Source organism: Acomys minous (assembly GCF_964271855.1).
Source record: "Acomys minous genome assembly, chromosome: 5".
NCBI lineage: Eukaryota > Metazoa > Chordata > Mammalia > Rodentia > Muridae > Acomys > Acomys minous.
The window spans coordinates 93082221-93108186 of NC_140494.1; the positions used below are offsets into that span (position 1 = coordinate 93082221).

The 25966-nt window shown below is 42.1% G+C and overlaps 1 protein-coding gene across 4 annotated transcripts in view; it reads right to left on the reverse strand.

Annotated features, from left to right (window-relative positions):
• APLP2 (amyloid beta precursor like protein 2) overlaps positions 1-25757 on the reverse strand; it is a 61664-nt gene extending 35907 nt beyond the window's left edge. For 2 of the 4 annotated variants that reach the window (XM_084781124.1, XM_084781122.1), the window contains exon 1: positions 25544-25757. In XM_084781124.1, the coding sequence (XP_084637250.1) occupies positions 25544-25648 (105 nt within the window). In that variant the 5' untranslated portion in view covers positions 25649-25757. The remainder of the gene's footprint in view (positions 1-25543) is intronic. The other 2 variants (XM_084781125.1, XM_084781123.1) reach the window with 1 other exon arrangement.
• Positions 25758-25966: the final 209 nt, after the last annotated feature.

Below are 25966 nucleotides of genomic sequence, written 5' to 3' on the forward strand. Positions count from 1 at the left end.
TGACACCACTTCTAGGCATGTCTGTGAGGTAATACCTACAATGTGCACATTTCATGGACAGGAGTCTCAGAGGAAAAACAAAGGAGATGGCATAGCAGAGCGTTCACCTCTGCTTCCTGACAGAAGACAATGTAATACGAAGCTCCAAACTTCTTCTGCTGTCACGCCTAGAGTTACTCTTTTTGTTAAAAAGGAAAGAAGAGAAAGATGTTTATTTATATGATTGCTCTGTCTGCATGTACACCTAAGGCAAGTAGAGGGTATCAGATTCCATAATATAGATGGTTGTGTGCTATCATGTGGCTGCTAAGAATTGCTGGGAGAGCAGTCAGTGCTCTTAACCACTGAACCATCTCTACAGCTCAAATAGAGCTACCCTTAACATCACATGGTGCCTACCATAACATTCTGTGCCCTCAATACATTAGCCAAAAATTACGCCTTAAGTTGTCTTTGTTAGGCACTTTGCAAGAGCAACAAGAAGAGTAACCATTATACTATGGTTTAGAACAGCAGTTCTCAACCTTCCTAATGTTATTACCCTTTAATACAAATCTTCCCAACCACAAAATTATTTTGTTGATGCTTCATAATTAAAATGTGTTTTTTTAAAAACTGCTACTGCTATGCATCATAATGTAAATATCTGATATGCCACACAAGTGAAAGGGTCATTCAAACCCCACACCAAGGGATCACGACTCACAGGTTGAGAACTTACCTTCACAGCACCTGCAACAGCGTAAGAGGCTAAGTTCAACCTTTCAACATTTCAACTCACTATTTGACAAAATGCAAAACTCTTACACAATATGAAAACAAAACTTGTTCTTAAAAGTAACATTTGATGAGGCCAGAGAGATGGCTTAGAGGTTAAGAGAGATGGCTCAGTAGTTAAGAGCACTCGCTGCTCTTGTAAAGGACCTGGGTTCAGCTCCCAACACCCATACGGTTGCTTATAACTGCCTGTAACTTTAGGTGATCCAATGCCCTCTTCTGGCTTCTGTATGCATATGGTGTACACATGTACAAGCAGGCAAACATTTACAGACATAGAAAAAAATTTTTAATGATGGCACTACAATTGAAATTTCTTACATTTATTCATTGTGGGGTGTGTGTGTGCACGTACCACATCTGTGGCACATATGTGGAGGTTAGAGGAACTGATTCTCGCCTCCTACCAAACGGAACCGAGACTGGAACTGGGGTCATAGTCTTCACAGCACATATTGAGCCATTTCTCCAGGCTATATTCTTGGCCTTTACTTATTATACTCCAACTTAATTCTAAATAGAAATAGGTAAACTAGGTATAGGAAAAAATTTTAAACATTAAAAGCTAATGTTCTTACACTGATGTATATCAGCTATTATGTATTATTTTCAGAAACAATAGCTTATACAAATAACCTCACTGTTCTTAAGAGCTTTAAATATTAAAGCAGAAATGAAGTATCATTTCCAAGACTGAAAATGGTTTAGACTGTCTCTAGGGCTTTTTATAGGAACATGGTAACTTGTCCAACTGGATTATATTGGTAAAAATCCAAGCATCATAATTAAATAGAAGGCTGACTTTTGCTTTATACGAGATGGAAACTGAGTCTTTCATAAAGAAAAATGTAGAAAAAATACTGTTGCTTACAATTGGCTCCTGTACCTGCCCAGCTGCTACCATAACACGGAAAGTCTAAGCAACTACTTTCAGGTGTACAGAGTCACTAGGGACGTCTTAGATAAACAGCCTTCTCGCTGCACTCTGCCTCAGAAGTAGTACATGAGGCGGTAGCTAAGAATATGACTGTAAGCCTAACTCCATCACCAACTACCTGTACTACTTACTGCTCAAGGTGATTGGCCCCTAAGCCTACTTTTTCTATTAAAAAATGGTGCGACAGTTGTTCTTCCAGAGGACCTGGGTTGGATTCCCAGCACTCACATGGTAGCTCATGGCTGTGAGCCTTCTTCTGGCCTCCTCAGATAGCATGCACACATGGCGCAAAGATATATATCCATACACATAAAATAAAAAGATTTAAAATATAAGTTTTAAAAGATAAGCCAGGCATGATAACTCATACCTGAAGTCCTAGCACTTGGGGCAGGAGGGGGGCAGGGCTGAATAAGGAAGATTGCTACAAATTCAAGGCCAGCACAGGCTACAGTGTGAGGCTTTGTGGGGGGTAGGCCACTCTGAGAGGATGGCTGAGTTGATAAACTGACTGCTGTGTAAGCGTGAGGAGCTGAACTTAACAGCGAGCATGAAAAAGACAACACAACAGCGGGGGTCCATGACCCCAGCGGTGGTGAGGTAGACTGGGTTCCTGCCAAACTGAGCCCAGGTTTTAGTGAGAGGCTCTGTCTTATAAGGGAAGAAGGCACATTAACTCCTAAGAATTGACACCCAAGGTGGAGCTCTGGTTTCCTTAAGATTGAGTATTCAAGCCTCTCTGCAAGCCTGCCCCTACTCCCACAAACACATACAGTATTTAAAACAAAACAAAAATCTTTTATATTAGATGAGTTTATTTGTACATTTACCAAAGAAACATAACAGGCCTTTGATAAATAATGGTTTTAAAATAAATTTTAAAACAAAGTACTTAAAATATTGCTTATCACACTAAAGGAGTTGGAATGCTTATGGAAATCATCAGGATTTGCATTTCTGTGTCCGTAGAACAGGGCTACTAATATACCTACTCCTCTCAGGCCTGCTGTGGGATTAAATTACGATAATGCACAGAAGCACTACATGCAATTCCTGTCGCAGAACAAGCATCATTATCACTGTGCTTGCTCCTCAAGATTTAGTTCTCTCTGGCTTCAATTACACAGAACTGGGCTTAAATTAGAGGCACTCAAGTGAAGAACACATGAGGACCTCACGTGATTATCCATCTTTCCAAAACATAGGCTGGCATGAAACAGGATTAAAAGACTGCATTTTCTTAAGTTATTAAGTTTGGAAATGGATTAAAAACAAAAAATAAAAACCAGTTGCATTTCTGCTCCATACTTTATCTTGTGGGAACTCAGCCATCAAATATTTATATGAATAGCCCTGCCATTTTTAAAGAAAACTACTAGAAGCTGCTGGTTTCCTGGCCCTGAACCACTTTCCCCCGAATCAGAAGTGAGGTAAAGAGGAACCTGCTCCTACTACCGCAGCACAGCCAAGACTTGAGGTTTTATAGGGGCAGGCGAGAAACACAAGCCACATGATCCAAGTTCAATACCCTATGCCCACATAAAGGTGGAGTAAATTCACCAAGTTGTTCTCTGACCTCCACAAAAGCACTATGGCTGTGCCTCCATATACACAACATACACATGCACACACATAAAAAATATTAGCAGTTTTGTCGGTTTTGTCTGCTTTCTTTGTGAACTTCACACATATGCATGATTATTTGATCCCCTAATTTGTTTTCTTGATATCATTATATTACTTTTTAGCTACAAAATCTTATAGGAAGTTAATCCTTCTTGATCTTCTAATATTTTTTACTTTGGTGCAACATAAATGAATTTTAGTTTCTACAACAGATAAGAAACCTACAATTCAAAGGGTGAGGCTTCCCCCCCCACCCCACTGTAACAGATAAAAGTCTACTTTCCCAAGGAATACCACTTGGAAACTCACTGGATCACATTTCTCTATGATGAAGCAGCAGCCATTTGCCAATCTCTGCGAAGCTGCCACCTAACTGCAGAGACCAGGGTGCCAGGGGCTTCTGTATTCATATATGACCTAAACCGTGTGCACTCAGGCCCACTCGCGAACTATAGCATCATTTAGGCTGTTACCAAGAGCTGTATCTAAAGGGTTAGGAGAATGTACAGGAATGATTTCAAGTAATGAGCACCTAGGAAGTGCTATGGATTAAATATTTCATAATAAAATATGTTCAATCTAAATTATTCTTAATGAGAAACATAATAGAAATGATGGTTTTCGACAGAATATCCAAACACAAGCCTGGCAATTCTCTTAAGTTATAAGCAGCCTCTGACTGATCTGATACTCTAAAATGTTTTGTTTTTGTATGAATCGAATCACTATCAATCCAATAACTGTAAGCATCTTTTTTGTTTTTGTTTGTTTTTTTGATTTTTCAGGACAGGGTTTCTCTATGTAGCCTTGGCTGTCCTGGACTCCCTTTGTAGACAAGGCTGGCCTCAAACTCATAAAGATGCACCTGCCTCTGCCTCCCAAGTGCTGGGATTAAAGGCGTGCACCACTACGCCTGGTATCTTTTAAGTTCTTATAAATCATATTTCTTAAAATATTCCACTTAGTAGATAATTCTACTAAAATAAGCATTTAACTTGGAGGTTCTACCAAAGTTGAGAAACTATCCAACATTCAGGTTTAGCCAAAACATACATTACTACACAGTGTCAAGACTTCAAAATTGAATGACAGTGTGCTAAGAGCTTTGAAACTGATTCCATAGTAGTTCACTTTCCCTTTAATATAGCTGGGAAAGGTAAGAAAACCAATCCACGTAACAGGAAACACTGATAATTTCATACACAGGATCATATTTTAATATTTATTTTCATGTGTATGGGCCTTTTGCTTATATGTATGTCTGTGCACCATGTAGCTATGACTACAAAAGCAAGAAAAAGGGTGTCAGATCCCCTTAGAACTGGAATTAAGGACCATTTTCAGCTGCCATGTGCATGCTGAGAATTGAGTATGATCTTCTGCAAGAGAAGCCATCTCTCCAGCCCTAGATCATTTCTACTGATGCTTTTAAGCCTACGTTCCACAGACACCTATTAGAGAGCATAAGGGCTACAATATGTCTGGTGACATCCTGAAGAATGAGGAAGATAGAGTGGTGGTGTAGCTAGGTGGCAGGATGTTTGCCTAGACCTCATGAGGTTTTGGGTTCAAACTTCAGCACAGCCTCATGACAAAAATCTGGAGGTGGGGGGTTGGACACGACATTTTGTACTACTGTGTGCATGTAATATGTAAGGCTATAGATGCACTGTCTTCTCTTGAGAAAGAAGTGCCATGAATTCTGAGATATCTTCTTTCATGACAGAATTGGCTAGTGGGTAGGCCTTTAAAAAAAAAAAGTGAAGTAACCACAACCTTCTCTACCCAAACTTCCTTGGAGACTTGTGAAGTGGCTCAGAGGTCACTTGCTGCCAAGCTGAATTTGATCCGAGGCCCACATGATGAACAGGCTCTCTCAAGTGTCTCTGGTTGCCACATGCATACTGTTATCAACAAAATAAATATTTAAAAATTTATAAAAAACAAATACTGGAAGCCATGGACCTAACTATTTCTAAGAGTCTAAGGTACTGAATGGCAAAAGGGTCTTAGGTGAATAATATTTCTTCATAACTGAAAAAGGTTTTTTTATGACTAAATGATTTTCATAGGGCAGGGAGAACTTCACTTTTTAAAAAAGAAATGAAATGTTTAAGCAGTTTTGTTGTCTTTTTCTAAATGCAAGCAGTATGACTTATCAATCTTGATTAATAAATTTTAACTTTTAAATTGAAACTGAATATGGAATAGGAAAAATATGAAAGTGTTCCACGCTCAAGTTCAGAGCAAGTCAAAAACCATCTTTCTTGTGATTTATGTAGCATGTAAGTTTAAAAGTAAATAGACTGCACAATCAGCATGCACCAGATCTGCTTTCAAGCAATAATTCTTCCTGCCTTGGACCAATGCCCATGTGCATTACTGTAATTATCAGCAATTAAAAAAATAAAGTAATAAAGCTAATACACTCCATAAGTCAGTATGTTTACTGCTTGCCGAATGGGTCATTAATTACCCTTTCTTGGTGCAATCCACGTAACTACTAAATAAATGCATAAAGGGAAACAGGAAAAGTTACAAGCAATATTAAAAGGAATAAGTAAGGATGAAGGCACAGTGAACACCTCATACGCAGCAGAAAATACAACAGCACTCTAGTTTTACTACTCAGGGAGCTACCAGGGAGTACCAGGGAGCTGAATCAGTCTTTGCCCCCAAAGATCCTATCTCGACCCAACTCTGGGTCCTGGAAACACTAGTTTGTTCCAAGAGATCAACAACATGGTTGGTATAGCCTACAAGGCCCAGTGGGGCAGTCTCTGATTGAGACCATCTTCCCACACGTTCTAGAGCATTCTTAGTGTTAGGCCCAAGCCAAGGTGCCTCATCCCAAGTCCTCCACCCAAGAATCCCTTTCCCTGGTCTTCCCAAAGCAGACATGTTCTCACCTTTCAGGACTCTGCTCAGCAGACACCCTCAACGACTGCTTCAGTCCTATCCCAGCCTTGCTCATGTGCTTGCCACGTGAGAGCACTAGAATTTAAGTAATTCTTTTCCTAACCTCTATCTAGCAATAGTACATAGAATATAGCAGGTAATCAATTATTCCCAGAAGAGAAGCAGGCTCCAAATCCAGAGCTCTTGGATTTTGTTTTATATTTTCCCTAAACTACAGTCGACAGTGATTTCTAAGTCAACACAGAATTAGCCTGTACGTACGCATATCTACAAACAAGAAATGTGTGTTGAAAAGATGTTTAAAAGCACTTGCTGCTCATGCAGAGCTCTAGCACCTGAATAAGGCAGCTCACAACCACTGCAAACCCAATTCCAGAGGATGTGGCACCCTCTCCTTACCTCCACAGGCACTTGTGTGTATGTGGCATAAATGCAGGCATGCACACAAAGGAATCTATGCGAGAAAAAAAAATCAATCACTAAGTATTTTGTGGTTGCTGGAAACTGAACTCAGGACCTCTGGAAGAACAGAGAGTTCTTAATGGCTGACCCATCTCTCCAGCCCAAGTTTTTAACTCTTAAGCCATCACCCTCTTAAATTCACCCTCTTGCCCTTAGCTAAAGCAGTACTTACTTCTACAACTGACGTGTTCTGTGGATTGTAATTTTTTAAAAAGATTTATTTTTATTCAGTGTATGGATGTTTTGCCTGCATGTATTTCGTGTACAACATACATGCCTGGTACCCACAGAGGTCAGAAAGAACAAGGTATCAAATTGCCTAGCCTGGAATTACAGATGATTGATTGTAAGCTACCTTGTAGGTATTGGGAACTGAACCTGGGTGTGCTAACAGCCAATGATCTGAAAGGCTGACACTTCTACAGCCCATACCTACGTATCTGTTTCTCCCGAGAGGTCTTACTGTTGTATTGCTGTGAAGAGACACCATGACCAAGGCAACTGGGGGCTGGCTTATAGTTTCAGAGACTTAATCCATTATCATCATGGCAGCGAACAGAGCAGAAGGCAGGCAGACATGGTGTTGGAACAGTAGTTGAGATATATGTCCTAATCCTTCTCAAGCAGTGCTACTCCCTGATGACTAGACATTCAAATATTCAAATATAGAGCCCATGAGGGCTGTTCTTATTATAGCACCACATACACAGACCTGAGACTATCAGAAAGGCCCATGAATGTCCTGCAGTGCACGTACTGAGGTGTGCTGCTTTCAGTTCTTTCCTTCCTGACACCAACAGTCCTCCCACTCCACCTGGACCCACTACTCTCTCAGCCTGAGGCTATCAGTCCTGAAGAGTCAGCCCTTCCTCTTTCCTTCAGCCTCCTCACTATTTGTCTTTCCTGACTGACTTCCGTTTTAGGAGCTCACAGCTTCCTCAGAGACATGTAAAAATAGAAAATTTCAAACAGCCGGTTTGCTTTATGCACACACCTTATGGCTCGTGTACATAAACACTAAATTGTGTCTGGAAATTACATTGTCCCTCAAAATCTGAGGTCTTCTGGCACTGCTGCTGAGAAACCAAAAGACAATCTGATCCTTCTGTGCAGACTGTTTCTCCCCACCCTCCCAGTGTTGGGTGGTCTGTGCAGACTGTTCCTCCTCACCCTCCCAGTGTTGGGTGGTCTGTGCAGACTGTTCCTCCTCACCCTCCCAGTGTTGAGTGGTCTTTACCTTCAGCCTTTGCGTCCATCACCAGATCTGCACAATTTCCCGTCTGGGGTCTGTGGTTTCCACTCCCTGGATTTCCCAGACCAAGCCTCTAGTTTCTTTTTGTTCTCTCTTCTTCCAGTGCATTCCTACTGGTTTTCTTCTCCATGGTATATATAGTGCGTGACTGATCGGTATAAGGACCTAGGTTCTATCCCTAGCATCACAAACAATAAAAACTTTAAAAGTGCTGGTAACTCATTTCTAACTCTTCCAGCCAAAGTTGGCACTGGTGGTCCATGATGGCTGCCTCATTTGTACATAGCCTACGGCAGATCCAGCTTCTTCACCCATATATCACACGCACATGCACAAGCTGTGGCCCTGCTTGGTGAGGCCCTTGTCAGGCTTGAGTCCATGCTCCCAGGACCAGTACTAAAGATACTGTGATCTGTCCTAAGTATTACTTCTATTGCTTTAAAAAACACAAACACCACTCACTTTCTATGACTTATTCATAAGATTAATCACTGTCCAAAATAATACCCAACAGGATGTTTATTACTGTAGATCCTGAGGATGCTATCAAAACCTCAAATAACCATTTTTCTATCAGTTTTCCAAAAGACAAAAAGGGGAAGATTTGTTCCAGTTTCCCTCTGTTACAATAAAAAAACACTTTGACCAAAGCAACTTAGGGGAGAGTCAAGGATTTATTTGGCTCTCACTTCCAGATCACAGCCCATCATTGAGGGAAATCAAGGCAGGAATACAAAGCAAGAAGCTGAAAGCAGGCCTGCTTGCTATTCTATGCAGAATTACCTCTAACCTCTAAACTCACTCACAGCCTAGAAGTACAGAGGAAACTATGCGTTACTCACAGGCACAAGCTTGGCTAGCTTTTTACAAAGCCTGAACACTGCTGGGCCCTCCCACATCCATTAGCAATCGAGACTATCCTCCACAAACATGCCCACAAGGCAATCAGATCTGGGCAATCCCTCAACAGACTCGCTTCTCAGGTGACAGTATGCTGTGTTGACACTTAAAGCTAACTACAAGTTTGTTCTAAGGAAAAAGAACAACAAAAATATAACATCAAGGCTCTGTTATAAATTAGGGCTCAGCATAGGGCACATGCCTAGTGTATTCAACAACTCAGTGCACCACAGAATGAGAAAACTTACCAGCAGCTCATTACTCAAAGTTTCACTTTTCATAGTTCCCATTATCCAGAGAACCATGGCCTAAAAATATTGAATGGGAAAATTCTAGAAATAAACAACTCATAACTTCTGAATTGCTTACCATTCTGATTTAAAATAAGATTTCACTCTGTCCCATCTAGGGCACAAATCATGCCTTTGTCCTATGTCCCTACTACCTAAGTCATTTAGTAACTGTCTCAGTTATCAAACTGTTGCAGCAGCACAGCCTGTGTGTTCAAGTAACCTTTACTCCACCTAGACACAAAAGTGGTGATGGTGGCAACTCAAGCCCACTTTTCTTGCTTCCTCCCTTTATCTATTCATTCATTTGGGGGTGCACATTTAAACCTAGGCCCTTGTGCATTCTGAGGGTTAAAGATTATTATCAAGGATATGGAGAACCTCGGAACCCTTGCCCAAGCGCTAATGGGAATGTGCATACACAGTCACTGTGTAAAACCGTTTAGCAATTTCTCAAAAATGAAAACACAGACTTGCCAAAGACCCAGCAGTCTCACATATGGCTACATAGCCAAAGGAACTGGAACATGATGGGGAGGAGACACAGCTCACTGCAGAGCTAACATGAAGGCAGCATACGCCACTATCCTACACCCACAGGCCCCTTTTCAATGCCCAGCACAGAAAAGTGAACAAGGGATAACTGTAAATTTAGGCTTGTAACCCCAGAACTAGGTTAGTGGTGGCTGGAGGACCAGAAGTAAAACAACCAAAAGGGGGAGAGGGGAAGATGAGAAGGGAGGGAGGAAAGCACCTACACACTGACACTGATGAGCAGGGGAGACACTGTTAGGAAAAAACAAACCAGTCAGAGAGCAGATAAGGAATGAGTCCAGCCACATATCCATCTGAAATACTAAAATTAATAAAAACAGAGATCAGAATTTCTGTCATCAGAGGCTTAAGAGAGGGAGAAAAAGTTGCTATTCAACAGATGCTAAGCTTCCTTATAGACTATTCATAACTTCTAGAGATCCACTATACAACACTGGCCAATACTTAACAGTGTGTTGTGTGCTTACATTTTTAAGAGGTTTGGTAGGCAAAGTACATATTGCACAAGAATACAGACCTGAGTTTGATACCAGAACTCATATAAAAAACACCAGGTATGGTTAGCATACTTTATAAATCCCACAGAACAGAGTAGGAACAGGCAGATCTCTGGAGCTCACTGGCAAGCCAAGTTAGCCTACTTGGCAAGCCAATGAGACTTTGTTTCAGAAACCAAGGTGAAAGGTGCCTGAGAAATAAGGCTGACAACTGCGCACGTGTGCACTCACACACACATGCACCAACATATGAATATATAACCATACACGAAACAATATGAGACTCAATCTTACATTAAATGTTCTTGCCGACAATAAAGTTAGCTTTTAAAATGATAAATTTTCTATTACATATATTTTACTACAATCTCAAAAGATGTGGATTTTGAATTGTGTGATTTAGAGAATTTTTGTATTTTTTAGCTGACATGTTAACTACTATGAAATAAACCTATATAATAGTAAAGGGGGGTATAGATTGGAATCTCCTACACTGAAACACTGGACAGGCACTGACTATCATTTGCCTAACAGAAGCATATTTGTCACTCTTCTCAGGGACTAATAGTGCCTTCAGCTACACTGTCATAATACCTAGCACAACAATTCAACTGAGGTTCATTAATATGATTAACTATGAAGAACTTCAAATGAACCAATCACCATGCCAACACCTTCAGCTTTTGAAAAAGTTATATCCAGAGGTTCTTTAAAAAGTTTTAAGTGTATTATTTTTAAATTTGGGTGCACTTGCTTCTCTGTATGTGCACATGTGTGTGCAGGTGCCTTCAGAGACTAAAAGAGGGCATCAAAGCCCTGAGAACTGGAGTTGCAAAGTGGTTGTGAGCCTCCCAAAGTGGGTGATGGGAATGGAACTTGGGGCTCTGCTGGAGCATCAAATGCTCATCACCACTGGGCCATCTTTGCAGCCCTTCAGACAGTCTCTTAAATATCAATTTAGGTTATAGCTTTAAAAATTTGTTTAACTCCACTGCATGCTATTTTCATTAGACAGATTTTAGAAACACAAGGAGATGAGAGATGAGGCAGCAGCTGAGAGCACCTGCTGCATAATCATGAAGACTGGAGTTTGGTTCCTTGGAATCCATATGAAACTGGGCACAGTGGCAGCTATCTGTAATCTGGGTGTCAGGAGAAAGGGGGGTGAGCCTTGGAGCCCACTGACCAGCCAGTCTAGCTGAACCTGACAGTTCCAGGCTCAGTAAGAAACCCTGCCTGGAAAGTAATGGTGATGAATTGCTAACGCAGGAAGGCATCAACCTCTGGCCTCCATCCCCACCCCCTGGTCAAAGACATGCACATCGGTCAGGTCTTCTAGCATGCTGGCAGTAATCAAACCTCAATTACTTCCAGTGTGTGGGGGGAAATCATTCTTGAAGACTTATTTAAAGCATTTAATATATCCCTATATAAGGTGCCCACTGAGTGTAATCACCAAAATTCAAAAGGTTTCCAACTAGAAAGCACCAAAAAAGCAACAATCTACCAAATCAACTGCTTTCATTGATATATGTATTTTAAAAGCACTCCTGTCATTTTCTCACATACTCTTATTAAGATGTGTGTAAAATACATCAAAATATTTAAACAGTGGTTCCAATATTGCCACCTAACTACTTAATAGTGGCAAGCCCCTTCCCTAAAAATGCACTCTAAACATTTATGCAACAGTTCATGTGTCCCAGTCCAAATTCAGGGTGTGAAAGGCTCCTTCAGAGAGTGAGTACTGTCCACCTAAAAGCTTAGCAAGTCCAAAATTTCTTAACCAGGAGGGTGATTCAACTGAAAATGATGCTTTAAAAAAAAAGTTACTCAAATGTTAACTGGGAAAATGGGTTGTAAACATATAAGAGGGCCTCTACAATTTGAGAAACAACTGATGGAGAAAATAAAGCAGGTATTGGTCTGGATGGTAAATTACCTTTTTCTGTTTTTGTTTTGCTTATCAGTACCTACACTGTTCACGATATAATTCTTCCTTAATGGAATTTATACAAGTCACCACCAAAAAATAAATAAATAAATAAATAAATATCACTTGTGAAGAGTCTATTTTAAAACGTTTCTCATGTGTGTGGCATGCGTGTGCGCCCAAGTACCACGAGGTAAGTTTAAGCATGCTAAATGCACACTCAGGCACTGGGCTACAGCCACCAGCCCCTTGTAGGGGTTTCTAACAGCACACTTTAAGAAGCAAGTGTAAGTTAGTAAGGTACTTCACATGTCTAAGGAGTACTTGTGCAACTACTGGAAACCTAATCGTGCTAGGGGTTCTGTGAGAAAGAAACACTGAAAGCAGCATTTTCTTGTCACTTGTATGACTAATGACCGCCTAAAATGATGAGTGCCTAACGGCGAGGCTTACCCAAATGTCTTGGTAATCATGCTGCTCTGAGACACCCTGTCCTCAAGGGCCATCTGTCCTCCAATAAAGCACAACTTAAAGAGCAAGTTCACAGAGCTCTGTGAACATGTGAGTTTGAGGCTAGCCTGGTCTACAGAGCTACTAGTACCAGGACAGCCAAGGCTACACAAAGAAACCCTGTCTTGAAAAAACAAAACAAAACAAAAAGATCATATTTCATTTTGGAGTATTGAAGGCTTTAAGTCACTTACTGGGGTTAGCTGTTAGGATAATTAATTCTTTGAAGAGAATCTATGGCCCTTTTCTCTGGTTATTTCTAAGCTTTTTTTGCTGCATCATGCTTTCAGTAATTTTTCTGTAAGCCAAGTCACTATAACCCATACAACACAGCAGGCATGCTGCCAGTCCCAGCACTGGGAAGCAGGGACAGCAGAACTCGCTAGTCTACCCTAAAGTGTAGGGAAACCCTAGGCCTATCTCAAAAGGCAAGGCTAACAGCTCCTAAGAAATGACACCTGAGGCTGACCCATGGCACATGTGCTCACATACACATGAATATATATGCACATATCCACATAAGCCCACATGGGTGCAATAGATATTGCTAAAAACTGAATTACTAGGTAGAAAGAGTAAAGTATGAAGGTGTTTTTTCTTCGAGAAAGAGAAAGCAAAACTTGTTACAAGTAGGAAGGGAAAAACTATAAATCACAGCAGTGGTGAGGCTACAGAAATGCCTCGGTGACTAAGACTGCTTAGTATTCTTCCAGAGGACCCATGTTTGGTTCCCAGCACCTTTATCCAGCAGCTTACAGGTACTTCATGGCTCCAGGGGATCTACTGCTGTCTTCTGGCCTCCTAGAGTACCTCACACCCACGGCAAACACAGACAGAGAGACAGACACATAATACACAGAGAAAAAAATAAGTCTTAAATGAGAATTTGGGGGCTGGATAGATGGCTCAGAGGTTAAGAGCACTGACTACTCTTCCAAAGGTCATAAGTTCAATTCCCAGCAACCACATGGTGGCTCACAACCATCTACAATGTGATCTGATGCCCTCTTCTGGCCTGCAGGCAAAAAATAATAAGTCAATCAAAAATAAAACTTTAAAAAATGAGAATTTTTTAAAACATACCTTTTTCAGTCACAGAAAATGTTACATAACACATGAGTGTGTGTGTGTGTGTGTGTGTGTGTGTGTGTGTGTGTGTCACACACAGTAATAATCCAAACAACATGGAAACAAGATTAGAACATGTGTAAACAAAATGTATACCTTCTCTTTGTAAACACAGGAAAAGAAATTCTACCATTAATAATGCATGTTTTGGAGCTGAAGAGATAGCTCCGTGGTCAAGAGTACTAGCTGTTCTTCCAGAAGACCAGGGTTCAATTCTCAGCACCCACACGGCAGCTCACAGCTGTCTGTAACTCCAGTTCCAGGGGACCCAACACCCTCCTACAGACATACATACATACATGCAGGCAAAACACCAATGCACATAAAAAAAATTTTAATATATGTTTCAAGAAATTTCAAAGGCAACAATCAAACTGACCAAACACTGACCACAATACAATCAAGCTTTAAATAACAAAGCCAAAAAACTCCACATAGCTGGAAATTAAGGAATAAGAAGGCTGACTATGTCAAACCCATTTTGAGGACATGAAGGCAAAATTCTAAACAAAATTTTAGCAACTCCCCCAACAAAAAGGAAACAAAGCAGGGGGAGAAAGGAAGTCTATGAGACCATAATGGTTTGGGGGGAAGGAGAAGAAAGGACATTCACAGGGACACAGAGTCAACTCAGTTAAAAGCACTGGCTGTTCCCCTAGAGGACCAAGGTTTGATTCCCAGAAATCAACCATGTATAACTCCACCCCATGGAATATGACACCCTCTGCTGGTCCCTAGAGGCAATGTGCACACACGTGGTACACAGACACACACACAGGCAAAATACCCATACATATTAAAAAATTAGTGAAAAAAATTCATATTCAGCACCTTTGTAAGCCAAAGGCCTCTTATTATTACACGGTGGGACTTACATGTATCATATAAATGAAAAACACAGCTTCCCTCTGAGACCAGGAATAGCAGAAACTCTACCAGCTCTAACAGTTTTACTCACATTAAAAGAATATTTACTAGAGTTCTCTAGCCAGTGCAATTAAACAAGAAAAAATAAAAGAAATGGTCATATAGACAGACCATAAAAAAAAAAAAGCAGTCAAAAATCAAGAATATATTCCAAAAAAATTTGAAAGTTACAGGTAAAATAGTAGAATTTGGACAAAAGCAAAGTTGTTAGACAAAAAGGACAATTTTACAATATCCAACTGCAATTACAGAACTGTCAAATTTGACAAACTGATCTATAAACTCAGTACAATTCTAAATTAATTCCAACAGGTATGCTTTGGTGACGTGTGGTAAACAAAGAAAGAAATAGGTTTTTAAAAAAACAGGCAATAGGAGGATACAAGGGATGGGATAACAATTTAGATGTAATATGAATAAATTAATAAAATATATTAAAAAACAGATTTACAAATGAAAATTTAACAAAAGCGGCACAGTGGAGTACCTGGGGGCACAGGCCTTCTAGCACTGAAAAGGATGAGGCAGGAAAAACCACAAATTCAAGGCTGGCTAGGGTTCCTTATCATCAAGACCATGCCTCAAAATAAAAACAGAAAGGCTGAGACTCTCAGTCACAAGGCCCTGGGCTCAATATCCACCAGTACTAGCCCCGCAAAGAGATGGGAAAAAAGGCCACTGTAACAGTAAACAGCACTCACTAGCTGTGTGACAGGTGTTGGATGCCTAGATGGAAAAGGCAGAACTTAAATGGCATTATTAAAAGCGTGAGGAGTAGACTGGAGCGATGGATCAGTGGTTAGGACCACTTGTTTCTACAGAGGACTCCAGTTATGGTCCTCGCACCCACATAGCAGCTCCTAACTAGCTACACACCCTCTTCTGGTCTCAGACGGCACCAGGCACACAGAGGGTAACATACACAGATGCAGGAAAAACATTCATATACATAAAATTTAAAAATAAATCCTTTGGGGGATGGGGGCAGGGGGCGGGGGGGATGGGGGGCAGGGAAAATCAGAAGAGGAAATGTTTAGCATGCTAAAGGCCCAGGGTTCCATGCCCAGAGCCTAAGAAAACAAAAAGATGTTCAGTAAAGCCACAGGGAGAAAGCACATCTTAACTCCAAGTGGAAACAACTCAAGTGTCCAAGGGCAAAGTAAGTTGTGGTTTACTCATACAAAACATCAACAGGAGCCTGAGAGTCACAATTATACTCAGTACAAATAACTTTAAAACATGTTTCTTCAGTCAGGCATGGTGGCACACGCCTTTAATCTCAGCACTCGGGAGGCAGAGGCAAGGGAATCACTGTGAGTTCGAGGCCAGCCTGGTCTACAAAGCAAGTCCAGGACAGCCAAGGCTACACAGAGAAACCCTGTCTCAAAACAAACAAACAAACAACAACAAAAGTTCCTTCAAAGATACCAAACACTCAGGAATTTATTGAGTATTCCATTTACATGAATCTTAAAAAACAAAAAAGGAAATTTTAATGAGGATGTCTGCTAAGACTACAAAGGCAAGAATAAATATATAAAAGCTGGGGCACAGCTACTTCTGGAGGACAGAAGGAAGGCATGGTGCTGCTCCTCTTTTTGACCTTGGAAGTGATTCATGACAATATACTTGGCTACTTTCTTTTGTGTATTTGTAACTTGTAAAAGCTGAAAAATAAGCAAGAGACAGCTAGGGCCATATCTCAGTAGGCAGAGGATTTGCCTAGCATGGGCAAGGAAGGGCCCAGGTTCCATCCCCAGCACAGTATAAATCAGGCATGGAGGCACACAGCTGTAATTCTAACCAAGAAGTAGAGCAAGAGGATCGAAAGGTCAAGGTAAAGCTGAGCATGGTGCTGCACACCTTTGAGGCAGAGGCATGTCGATCTCTGTGGTTCAAGGCCAGCCTGGTGTACAAAGGGAGTTCCAGGACAGACAGGGCTACACAATGGGACTTGGTTTCTTTCTTTTTTGTTTGTTTGAGAAACAGGGTTTCTCTGTGTAGTCTTGGCTGTCCTGGACTTGCTTTGTAGTCCAGGCTGGCCTCAAACTCAGAGATCCACCTGCCTCTGTCTCCCCAAGTGCTGGGATTACAGGCATGAGCTACCGCATCTGGTGAGACTTGGTTTCTTTAAAAATAAAATAAAATAAATAAAAAGTAAAAAATAAATCAAGGTTATCCTCTCCTACACAGGGAATTCAAGACCAGCCTGAGCTGAGACACTGTCTTGGTGGGAGAGCGGGATTCGAGACCAAGATGGTTGAAAGGTAAAGGCACTTTGTGCTGAGTGTAATCCTTAGGGATCCGCATGCTGAAAAAGAACTGATTCCTGCCCTGCACACGCGTGCGCACACTCATGAGCACTCACTCACACACATCCTCTCTCCTTCTCAAAAACTATTAAAATAACAAAAGGCTTATGAAAAGCCTGGTTAAGGAGGGCAGCACGTGGGGAGGCACCTTGACAAGCAATTTTCACATTCTTATCTCATGAAATCCTCACTGTAGGCTCAAATAATGAGTCCTGTATCAATGATAGAAATATTACAGCTCAATAAAATACCCAGCAAGTTTTATGAAGATATGAATAGGAATAGGTATGCTGAGCAAGTAAACCCAAGGGAAGAGTTACTACTGAGAAGTTCAAACAGCTACTTCATTTGTGTGTTAGTCTTCGTCTTACTGTTTGTAGCCCAGGCTGGCCCTGAGCCCATCCTCCATCCCCCCAACCCCATTCTCCCATTTCCATTCCCTAAGTCCTGGAATCACAGAAGTGTGCTGTATGCCTGCCCTTTTGGTCTTTAACCTTCTATCCTCCTCCCTCAGCCATTACAAAAGTATGCTACCATGCCTGGCTACTTGTTTTAAGCCCAAAGCAAGCAATGTAAGTGTTAAGATGAACAAAGCCAGATGTTGGCTATATGCATTTTTATTTATTTATTTATTTTTTTGGCTATATGCATTTTTAAAAGATGCTTTGCTGTGGTATTCGTAATAAAAGGAGGTAAAATAAATGTTGCACTAACATTTCATCTCTCAAAATAAAAATCCTATTTCTGCCATACTAAGTCATAAATCTAGCATTCCAGGAAAAAAAATATTTGAAAATATCTATGCTCTTACTACACTACTGAATCTTCCATTTTCTTCTTTGTAGAGATCTGTCTCCTTCACAGTTTATCCGCAGTTTATATTCTTCAAACCATCCTGCTGGGGGTGACAGCTATAAAAAATGAAGTATAATGGTTGGAGAACTGGCTTGGTCAGTACAAGTGTCTGCCATGCTAGCACCAGGACCTGAGCTCTCCTTCCCAGCACCCATGTAAAGTGGCATATGGTGGTGACATCTGTAACCCAGCCTGGGGAGGAGGACAGAGAAAGGTGGGTGCCTGAAGCTTGCTAGCAAGCCAACCAGGAAGTCGAGCTCTGGGTTTAGTCAGAGACCTTATCTCAAAAATAAGGTGAAAAACAAAGGAGGGAAAAGCTTGATGTTGACCTCTGGCTTCCACACCATGTGCACATACATTTGTATTTAAAAAGGAAGTGGAGCAATGTGACAAATCTCATCAGCTAACTTCTAACCCAGAATGATTCTGTAGGTAGGAACTGCTTGTTTCTCTGAAAGCCAACTCATCATACACAGAGCTTCCCAAGTGGAGAGTGCCCTCATTATAGGCAGGCACTGGGCTGCTACCATCAATATATCTTTTTTTTTTTTTTTTTTTTTTTGGTTTTTTGAGACAGGGTTTCTCTGTGTAGCCTTGACTGTCCTGCACTCACTTTGTAGTCCAGGCTGGCCTCGAACTCACAGTGATCCACCTGCCTCTGCCTCCCGAGTGCTGGGACTAAAGGCGTGCGCCACCACGCCCGGCCCATCAATAAATCTTTAAGCCAAGCCCAATTTGATTCAAGGCTGCTACATTTTGCTCCAGAGCAGGTCCTAGGAATCCAAGACTACTGACATAGGACTATCCCTGCTCTACTTGCATTGGTTAAAAGCACACATTACTAATTTTGGCCAGCGACATTTAAGGAGTATTGTGACACCAAACTAGGAACTGTTTCTTCACTACAAAAGGAGACATACAAGGCAGTTTCCTCTTCCTTTAGACATTACCATCTTTAGAGAAGCGAGTCTCAGGACGGCAGAGTAAAAGGTCATTGGTGAGTTGCTCAATTAACTACTGCTGTCCCATGCCAAAAACCCAAGTAACTTTTTTCTAAACCTCAATCTACTAATTACACAACACAATGTAAAATACATCTGGAGCCTCCTCCTTGAATAATAACATGCCCCTGTCTCAGATACAATCCCCTACAGGAGATAATGTCTTCATTTTTCTTTTTTCTTTTTTTTCTGATGGTGGCTGTTGTTGTTGTCGTCATTGTCAGAATACAAAGATAAAGGCTGGAGAGATGACCCAGCAGTTAAGAGCACTGGCTGCTGGTCCAGAGTCCTGAGTTCAATTCCCAGCACCCATATGGTGGCTCTGATGCCCTCTTCTGTCATACAGGCAGGTATATGTGCAAATAGAGAACTCATATACATCTATCTTTTAAAAATACAAAGATAAAACAAGCTTAGTATTAAAGATAGCTTGGGCATTATAGGAAAAGCCACTGAAAGGTCTTTATAATCAGTGGAACTGTAAAATGGGAAGTATTCAGTAATATAACAATGACTTCAAAGAGTTGTTAAGTTTGGTGTAGATCAGTTCATAATATAATCTACATGAATTTACAGAAACCTACAGCCAAAAATTCCAGAAACTCCCTGACAGAGAGGAAGGAATAGAGTAGTGAACTTAGACTAAATAGACAGATTCAAGCTCTGGCCACAGTACATGAGCTTCAAACCTTAGAATCTACTGGACTCACTTTTTAGGTGGTAGTAAATACTAAACCTGGTGTTGGGAGCAGCACTCATTTGTTAGCCCCCCCCCCCCTATATTTCAGTTACTTGAGGAGCTTTTGAAAACAGCATCTCTATACCCCCTATTCAGATCTAGCCAAAGGACAGTGCATTCTTCACAGTTGTGTGGAGAGCAGAGACTACCTCTGACATGAACTCTGGTGACCCCTATTTGACCACATCCCCTTTGGTGGGGAGGCCTAGTGGCAATCAGAGGAAGGGGAAACAGGCTACCAGGATGATACCTGATAGGCTGTGATCTTCTGTCAGAGGTCTAGGGGAGGGGAATAGGGCAGAAGAGGGAGGGAGGAGGGAACAGGAAGATACAAGTGAGGGGATAACAATTGAGATGTAATCTGAATAAATTATTTACGTAATTTTTTTTAAAGAAAAGAAAACAGCATCCCTGATGTAGCCAATGAAATCCTGAAATGACATGCAAGTGCACCTGGACCACAGGAAGCAACAGATTCAGCTGCCACTGCTGCACCATTTGGCATTCCCCTCAGAACCAGTTAAGAGGCCAGTACTACCTGGACAAATAATAACAAATAAACAGTCACCTTTCTAATCTTCCTATTTTAAAAAAAGATTACAGAGCCTGCAGAAATGGCTCGTGGTTAAGAGCACTAGCTGCTCATCAGGAGAACCCAGGTTCAATCCATAGCACCCACAGAATGACTCACAACCACCCAGTTCCCAGGATCTGGCACCCTAATCTCACATCTTCACGTATAGACATACATTCAGGCAAAACACCTATGCACATATGGTAATAGTAAGAATAATTAAAACAAACAATAGATTACAATTGTGTTTAAGGCAAACTCACTAAAAAAAACAAACTTCAGAACTGGGCATGGTAGCACACACCTTTAATCCCATCACTTAGGGAGGCAGAGGCAGGCAGATGACTGTGAGGTCAAAGCCAGCCTGGTCTACAAAGCAAGTCCAGGACAGGCAAGGCTACACAGAGAAACCCTGTCTCAGAAAAAACAAACAACAAAAAAACACCCTCCCCCCCCCAAAAAAAACACAAAAACAAAAAACTTGAGCTGGAAATGCACATGAGGAGTAGAATGCTTATCTAGCATGCTCTACGTAGTCTGAAGATTCACTTCTCATCTGGCTGTGATAACATGCCTTCAGACAGATCTCTGTGAATTTGAGGCCAAATTGGTTTAAGGCTCCAGGCCAGCCAAAGCTATATAGTGAGAACCTGACTCAAAGGGAGGAAAAAAGACTCAATTCTCAAAACCAAAGAACAGAAAAGTAATTATTTGCTGTACTTTATACACAAGACTGGAATCCCTTCTATCTGACTGCACCTACATGATCTACTTTCCAATTTAAGCTATAAATCAAGGTACAGTATACTAAACTCAATTAAGCTTTGAAGTAATCTAGTTTATCTCACTAAAAAACAACATGAAAATCGAGTTAGAGGCTATTTAGAATTCTCTTCTCAACTGGCCCTTCCAGAGCGACTGCAAGCTGAACAAAAATTAGCCCCTACTTTTAGTCACACAGAAATGTTATTTTCTGTAAGAAGTTCATTTAAGAGAATTAAAAGTAGTCAGTGCTGATACCAGCTTCAAAACACAGTGTCTGTCACTTTTATAAAATTTCTACACATCATATATCTGGAAATATAAACAATACCAAAATGTTTCCAGGTTTCCCTGAATGACATAACAAGCTATTTTTTCACTTATTTTCTGTTATGTTTTTTAAATCTTACAATGACTATGCATCACCTATACAAATTTTTCATTGTTGCTTTCAAGGGGGAAAAATGCATGCTGGCTGCAGTGGCACATGCTGGTAGTCCCAGCACTCAACAGGCTGAAGGAGGAGGATTATGACATGTATGGGCTTAGGACACATAGTAACAGACCCTGTATCTCAATAAACAAAACAAACCAACAACCAAACAAACAAAAATCCTGATAAGTCAGTAATAGTGAATAAAGAATCTTGCAAAGTTACATTTTGATTTTCCAAAGTCAAAATACTATCAGATAAGTTAAAAATCTGACCGTTATATTTGGAAAAGTTATATAACCTTTCACATACTAATGCCAATACCTCAGAAGCATATTAGCTTCTTAGAAAGTGACCAGGTCAACTGACAAACTGATATACAGACAGGACATAAAATACTGTATCAATATTAAATGTCCCAGATTCCTAACTGTCCGGATGTTATGTAAGAGAATGCCTTTGTTCTAGGTTTTCAGGGGCAAAGAAGGCGATGTATGCAACTGACTTTCAGGCAGATTAGTGACAAATCAAATAATGGTAACAGAACAAATGATAAATTCTTTCCCCACTCCAGGGTGCTGGGCATTCTGCCACTGAGCTACATCCGGTCATGTGAAAGCAAATTCTAAATACTCAGAAATGTTGATGCTGAGTTCAGGTAAATTCCACAAGAGTTGTTTGCACAATTTTGCATTTTTGTAAACTTGAAATAATTTCTAATACAATTTGAAAAAAATAAAGTTAGTAAGGGAAAAAAACAACATTCATAATTGTGTTTTTTAAAAAGGCTACTCAAAAAAAACCAAACAAAAATCAAAATTAGGGCTTATATCAGCATCTTGAAGCATTGAGGGAAACGTGGCAATATATTCAAAAATGCTAAGAACACGTGTAGGACCAGCATTGGGCAAATTTGTGCAAGAGAAATAAGAGGCTTACATAGGTAGCATTCAGTTTTCTAACAGCCACATCAGAGAACAAAAAAACGGAAAAAATAATGTAAATGCATTTCAGTACCCAATGCACTAATAGGAAGTTGAAATACTTTAATGTTTTCATACTAAGTCTTCACATCCTGGTGTGTATGTGATACTTGATAGCACATCTCAACCCAGAAGCTCCATTTTCATAGAAAATACCTGATTGGCATTTCCTTAAATGAGCTTTATTTTTTCCCCTTAAATGAGCTTTTAAAAGTAGATTCAGGGCCGGGCTGTGGTGGCACACGCCTTTGATCCCAGCACTCAGGAGACTGAGGAAAAGGACCTGCTTCAGAATGTTCTCCCCGCCAGTGAGATGCCTGGGTAGGTAAAGGCACTGCTGTCATGCAAGATGGATTGAGTTCGCTCTACAGGACCTACAGAGAGGAAGAAAAGAAGTGACTCCACACTTTGCTCTATGGCCACCACACGTGGGCCTCAACACACAAAATAAATAAGTGAGTGTATTCTTCGAAGTATTTTAACAAGGGGCTAGAGAGATGGATCAGTGGTTGGGAGCACTTCCCACTCTTCTAAAGGACCTCTGCCTGAAGCCCAGCACCCTAGTCAGGTGGCCCACAATGCCCTGTAACTCCAGTTCCAGGGAAGCCAACACCTTGTTTTGGCCTCCAGGGGCACAGGCATGCCATACACACAACAAAGATACACACATACACATAAATAATAAAATACAACTTCTAAAACATTTTAAAGGGTTTTTCCTCCAAAACTTTCAAATATAAGCTTCAGTGAAGATTTCTTTCCTTGACCATAAAAGTCACACAGCAAGCAGGACTACACACCGCTGGTGATGACACTATGTTGGCTGCTTAGTTTTAGATAGGAATGAAATAAAGTCCTTCTGACAAGAGGACCAGATTGGTAAAATTTAATTTGGTTCCTCAGTTACCAGTCTTTAAAACGTAGTTGTAACAGAAATATTACCCTGATACAACTCCACCTTCCACAAAAAAAAAATTCACAAAGCTTGTCCACCTCGGTTGGAGTTTCTGCCCATCAAAAATATTTCTTTCAGATGTAGCAGAGCAAATCCAAGTTCTGGCTCTCAGGAGCCTTACCATCCATAGTAGAGCAGTTTGGGCACAAATACTATCCTGTGGTTCCTAAGTGGGACTTGCACACAAGAGAACTTGCCCTGGGATTTAAGAAAGGAAGTGCCCAGAGCAGAGAGGTGTTTAAAAAAAAACAGGTGTAAGAGATTAATTTAGTCAACACCAAGCAACAGTAAAGATCCGCCAATCGATAATTCTGTGCCAAGCAACTTGATCAGGGATTTGGCCAGAATCTCTTTGGCTAATCTCAATAAAGGCCTTCTCAAAGACATCCTGATTTAAGCCTTTCTCATCTAAATTAAGGCTTCAGCAATCCTTTGCCTGACAGCAAATAAACAAATAGTACACATGTGAATAAAATTCTGACAGTCAGCAAAAGGAAAGACCACTTGAAACATGACAGTGTGAAGGAAAATACAGTTACATGGAAGCCAAGTTTCCACAAAACACTATTTTAAAAGTATTTTGCAAAAATGTTTCTTACTTTGTTTAGCCAAACTTTTCAACTGAATAGTGTGGCTAACGGTCAAAATTAATTCAGAACAACTTATTCTAATATTGCTATTTTCCCAAGCAGACATATGTGTTAAATGGGTTCTTTAAAACTGACAATCCTTTGTTGTGAATTCATTAGTGCCAGAAGTGCCTCACACCACTGGAAAGTGAGGCTGAGTGTAAACAATGGTTTTTGACACCTTGACCCCTTAGGGCCCACCTAATACATAAAACACAATTCCCCACCCCAACTCCTTCCCTTCTTATGCTGCTTAACGTAGCTGCTTTCTATGGGACATCTTTTTAAGTATCACAGAAACAACCCTACCTAATGTGTGTGTAGAGGCTAAAATAATCTTAAAGTTTGTGTATATAAACATTAACTATTTTTATTTAAGACTTTACATCCTTTCTCCCACTTCAGTCAAAAAGTTTTAAGCAAGACGAATGCAAATGTTTTTCTAGACTATTCCATCCGGAGAATTTTTTTCTCATTAGCTCTCTTTTACCCGAATATTTACACATTCTGTAGATGTGAATACATTCTAAGCCAGGTTTTTAATCAGAATGTTCTCAGGTAATGCCTATTTAATCAACATGCAGAAAGCCATTTTAAATACAACAAACAGGCACAAGAAGAAATAAACTACACCAGAAATACACATTCCAGTCCAACAGTTCAGCACTATTTCGAGAAAGTAAATAATAAAGTCCCATGTCTCCCTCGGCGACGGGGGCTTCTTGCCGGGAGGCTAAGTGCCACTCCGCAGAACAAGTTCCACACCCGACATCCTGCCTGCCTCTTCCAGTGGTCTGAACTCCCGCCAACCACGGGGGACTCCAGGCGACTTAACCAGGTTATCAGGGGTGACGTTTGGTGCAGAGCAACCACTGTGATCCTGACCCAAGCAAGGAACCCCTGCAAGGTTTTCCTAATGTAGTGGTGGATACTTTCCCTAAGGAAAGCTCCGACGTTCCCGGGAGCAGAAAAGCCGGGGCTCCCTAGTTTGCCAGACTTGGGCACACGGCTAGAAGGCAACGGAGAGAGCAGAACGCCCCGCTGCCCTGGCGGCGCCTCCTCGCCCGGCTCCCTCGGCATCTCGGCCGCTCGCCAGGGCTGGAGCCGCATCCCCGCTGCCAGGTCCACCTGGCCAACAAAGGCTGCCCCGCGGTCGGTCAGGTGCGAGCCCGAAGCCCCGGCCTCCCGACCGCTGCGGGCACCAGGGACCCTGCGCCGACCGCCCCATTTAGAGTGCCGCGGGGCCGCAGGACGCACGGCCGAGGCGCGCACTGTCCCGGGGGAGGGAGGGCGCGCGCGGCGCGGTGTCCCCGAGGATGCGGCGCCGGCGGCGGGTAGGGGGGCTGGGGCGGCCCCGCAGCCCCGACGCCTTTCATTTGGCCTCTGCGGCGGCTGAGGCAGCCCGACCTCGGGGCGCTAAGCTCTGCGCAGTGCTGGGGCGCGCGGGCGGGGTAGGGGGGAAAGCAACCCGCCGCAGAGCCGAACCTCGCGCCGCGCCCCCGGCCGCGGACCCACGCCCGCCCGCCCGCAGGCCGCGTTCTCCGGCGGCCCAAGGAGATGCGGTTCAGGCGCTCGCCCGGTCCTCACCTCGATGTAGCCAGCCAGAGCCGCAGCGGGCACCGTGAGCCCGAGCAGCAGCAGGACGAGAAGCTTGCCGGTGGCCGCAGCGGCCGCGGTCCCGGTGGCCGCCATCCCTCTCCGGGTCGCTGTGGCGCTGGGCTTCTCCCGCTCTCGACGTACAGCCGGACTAGAGCGCTTTCCACAACGCGACCCAGAAGCGTCTGAAGCCCGTTCGCCGCCGCCCCGGGGGTTTTACACCGACCGGAACTGACTTCACAAAACCACGCCCTCCTTCGGCGGGATCCAATGCGAGCCGGTAAAACTGGCCTAAGATGCCGCCCCTTGCTTAGTCTAGGTCCAATCAGGGCATGGATGCACCCGCTACCCTCTCCGCCCAGCGCGCGCCCCCGCATGGCCCCGCCCCCAGCCGCGGCCAGCCCCGCCCCCGCC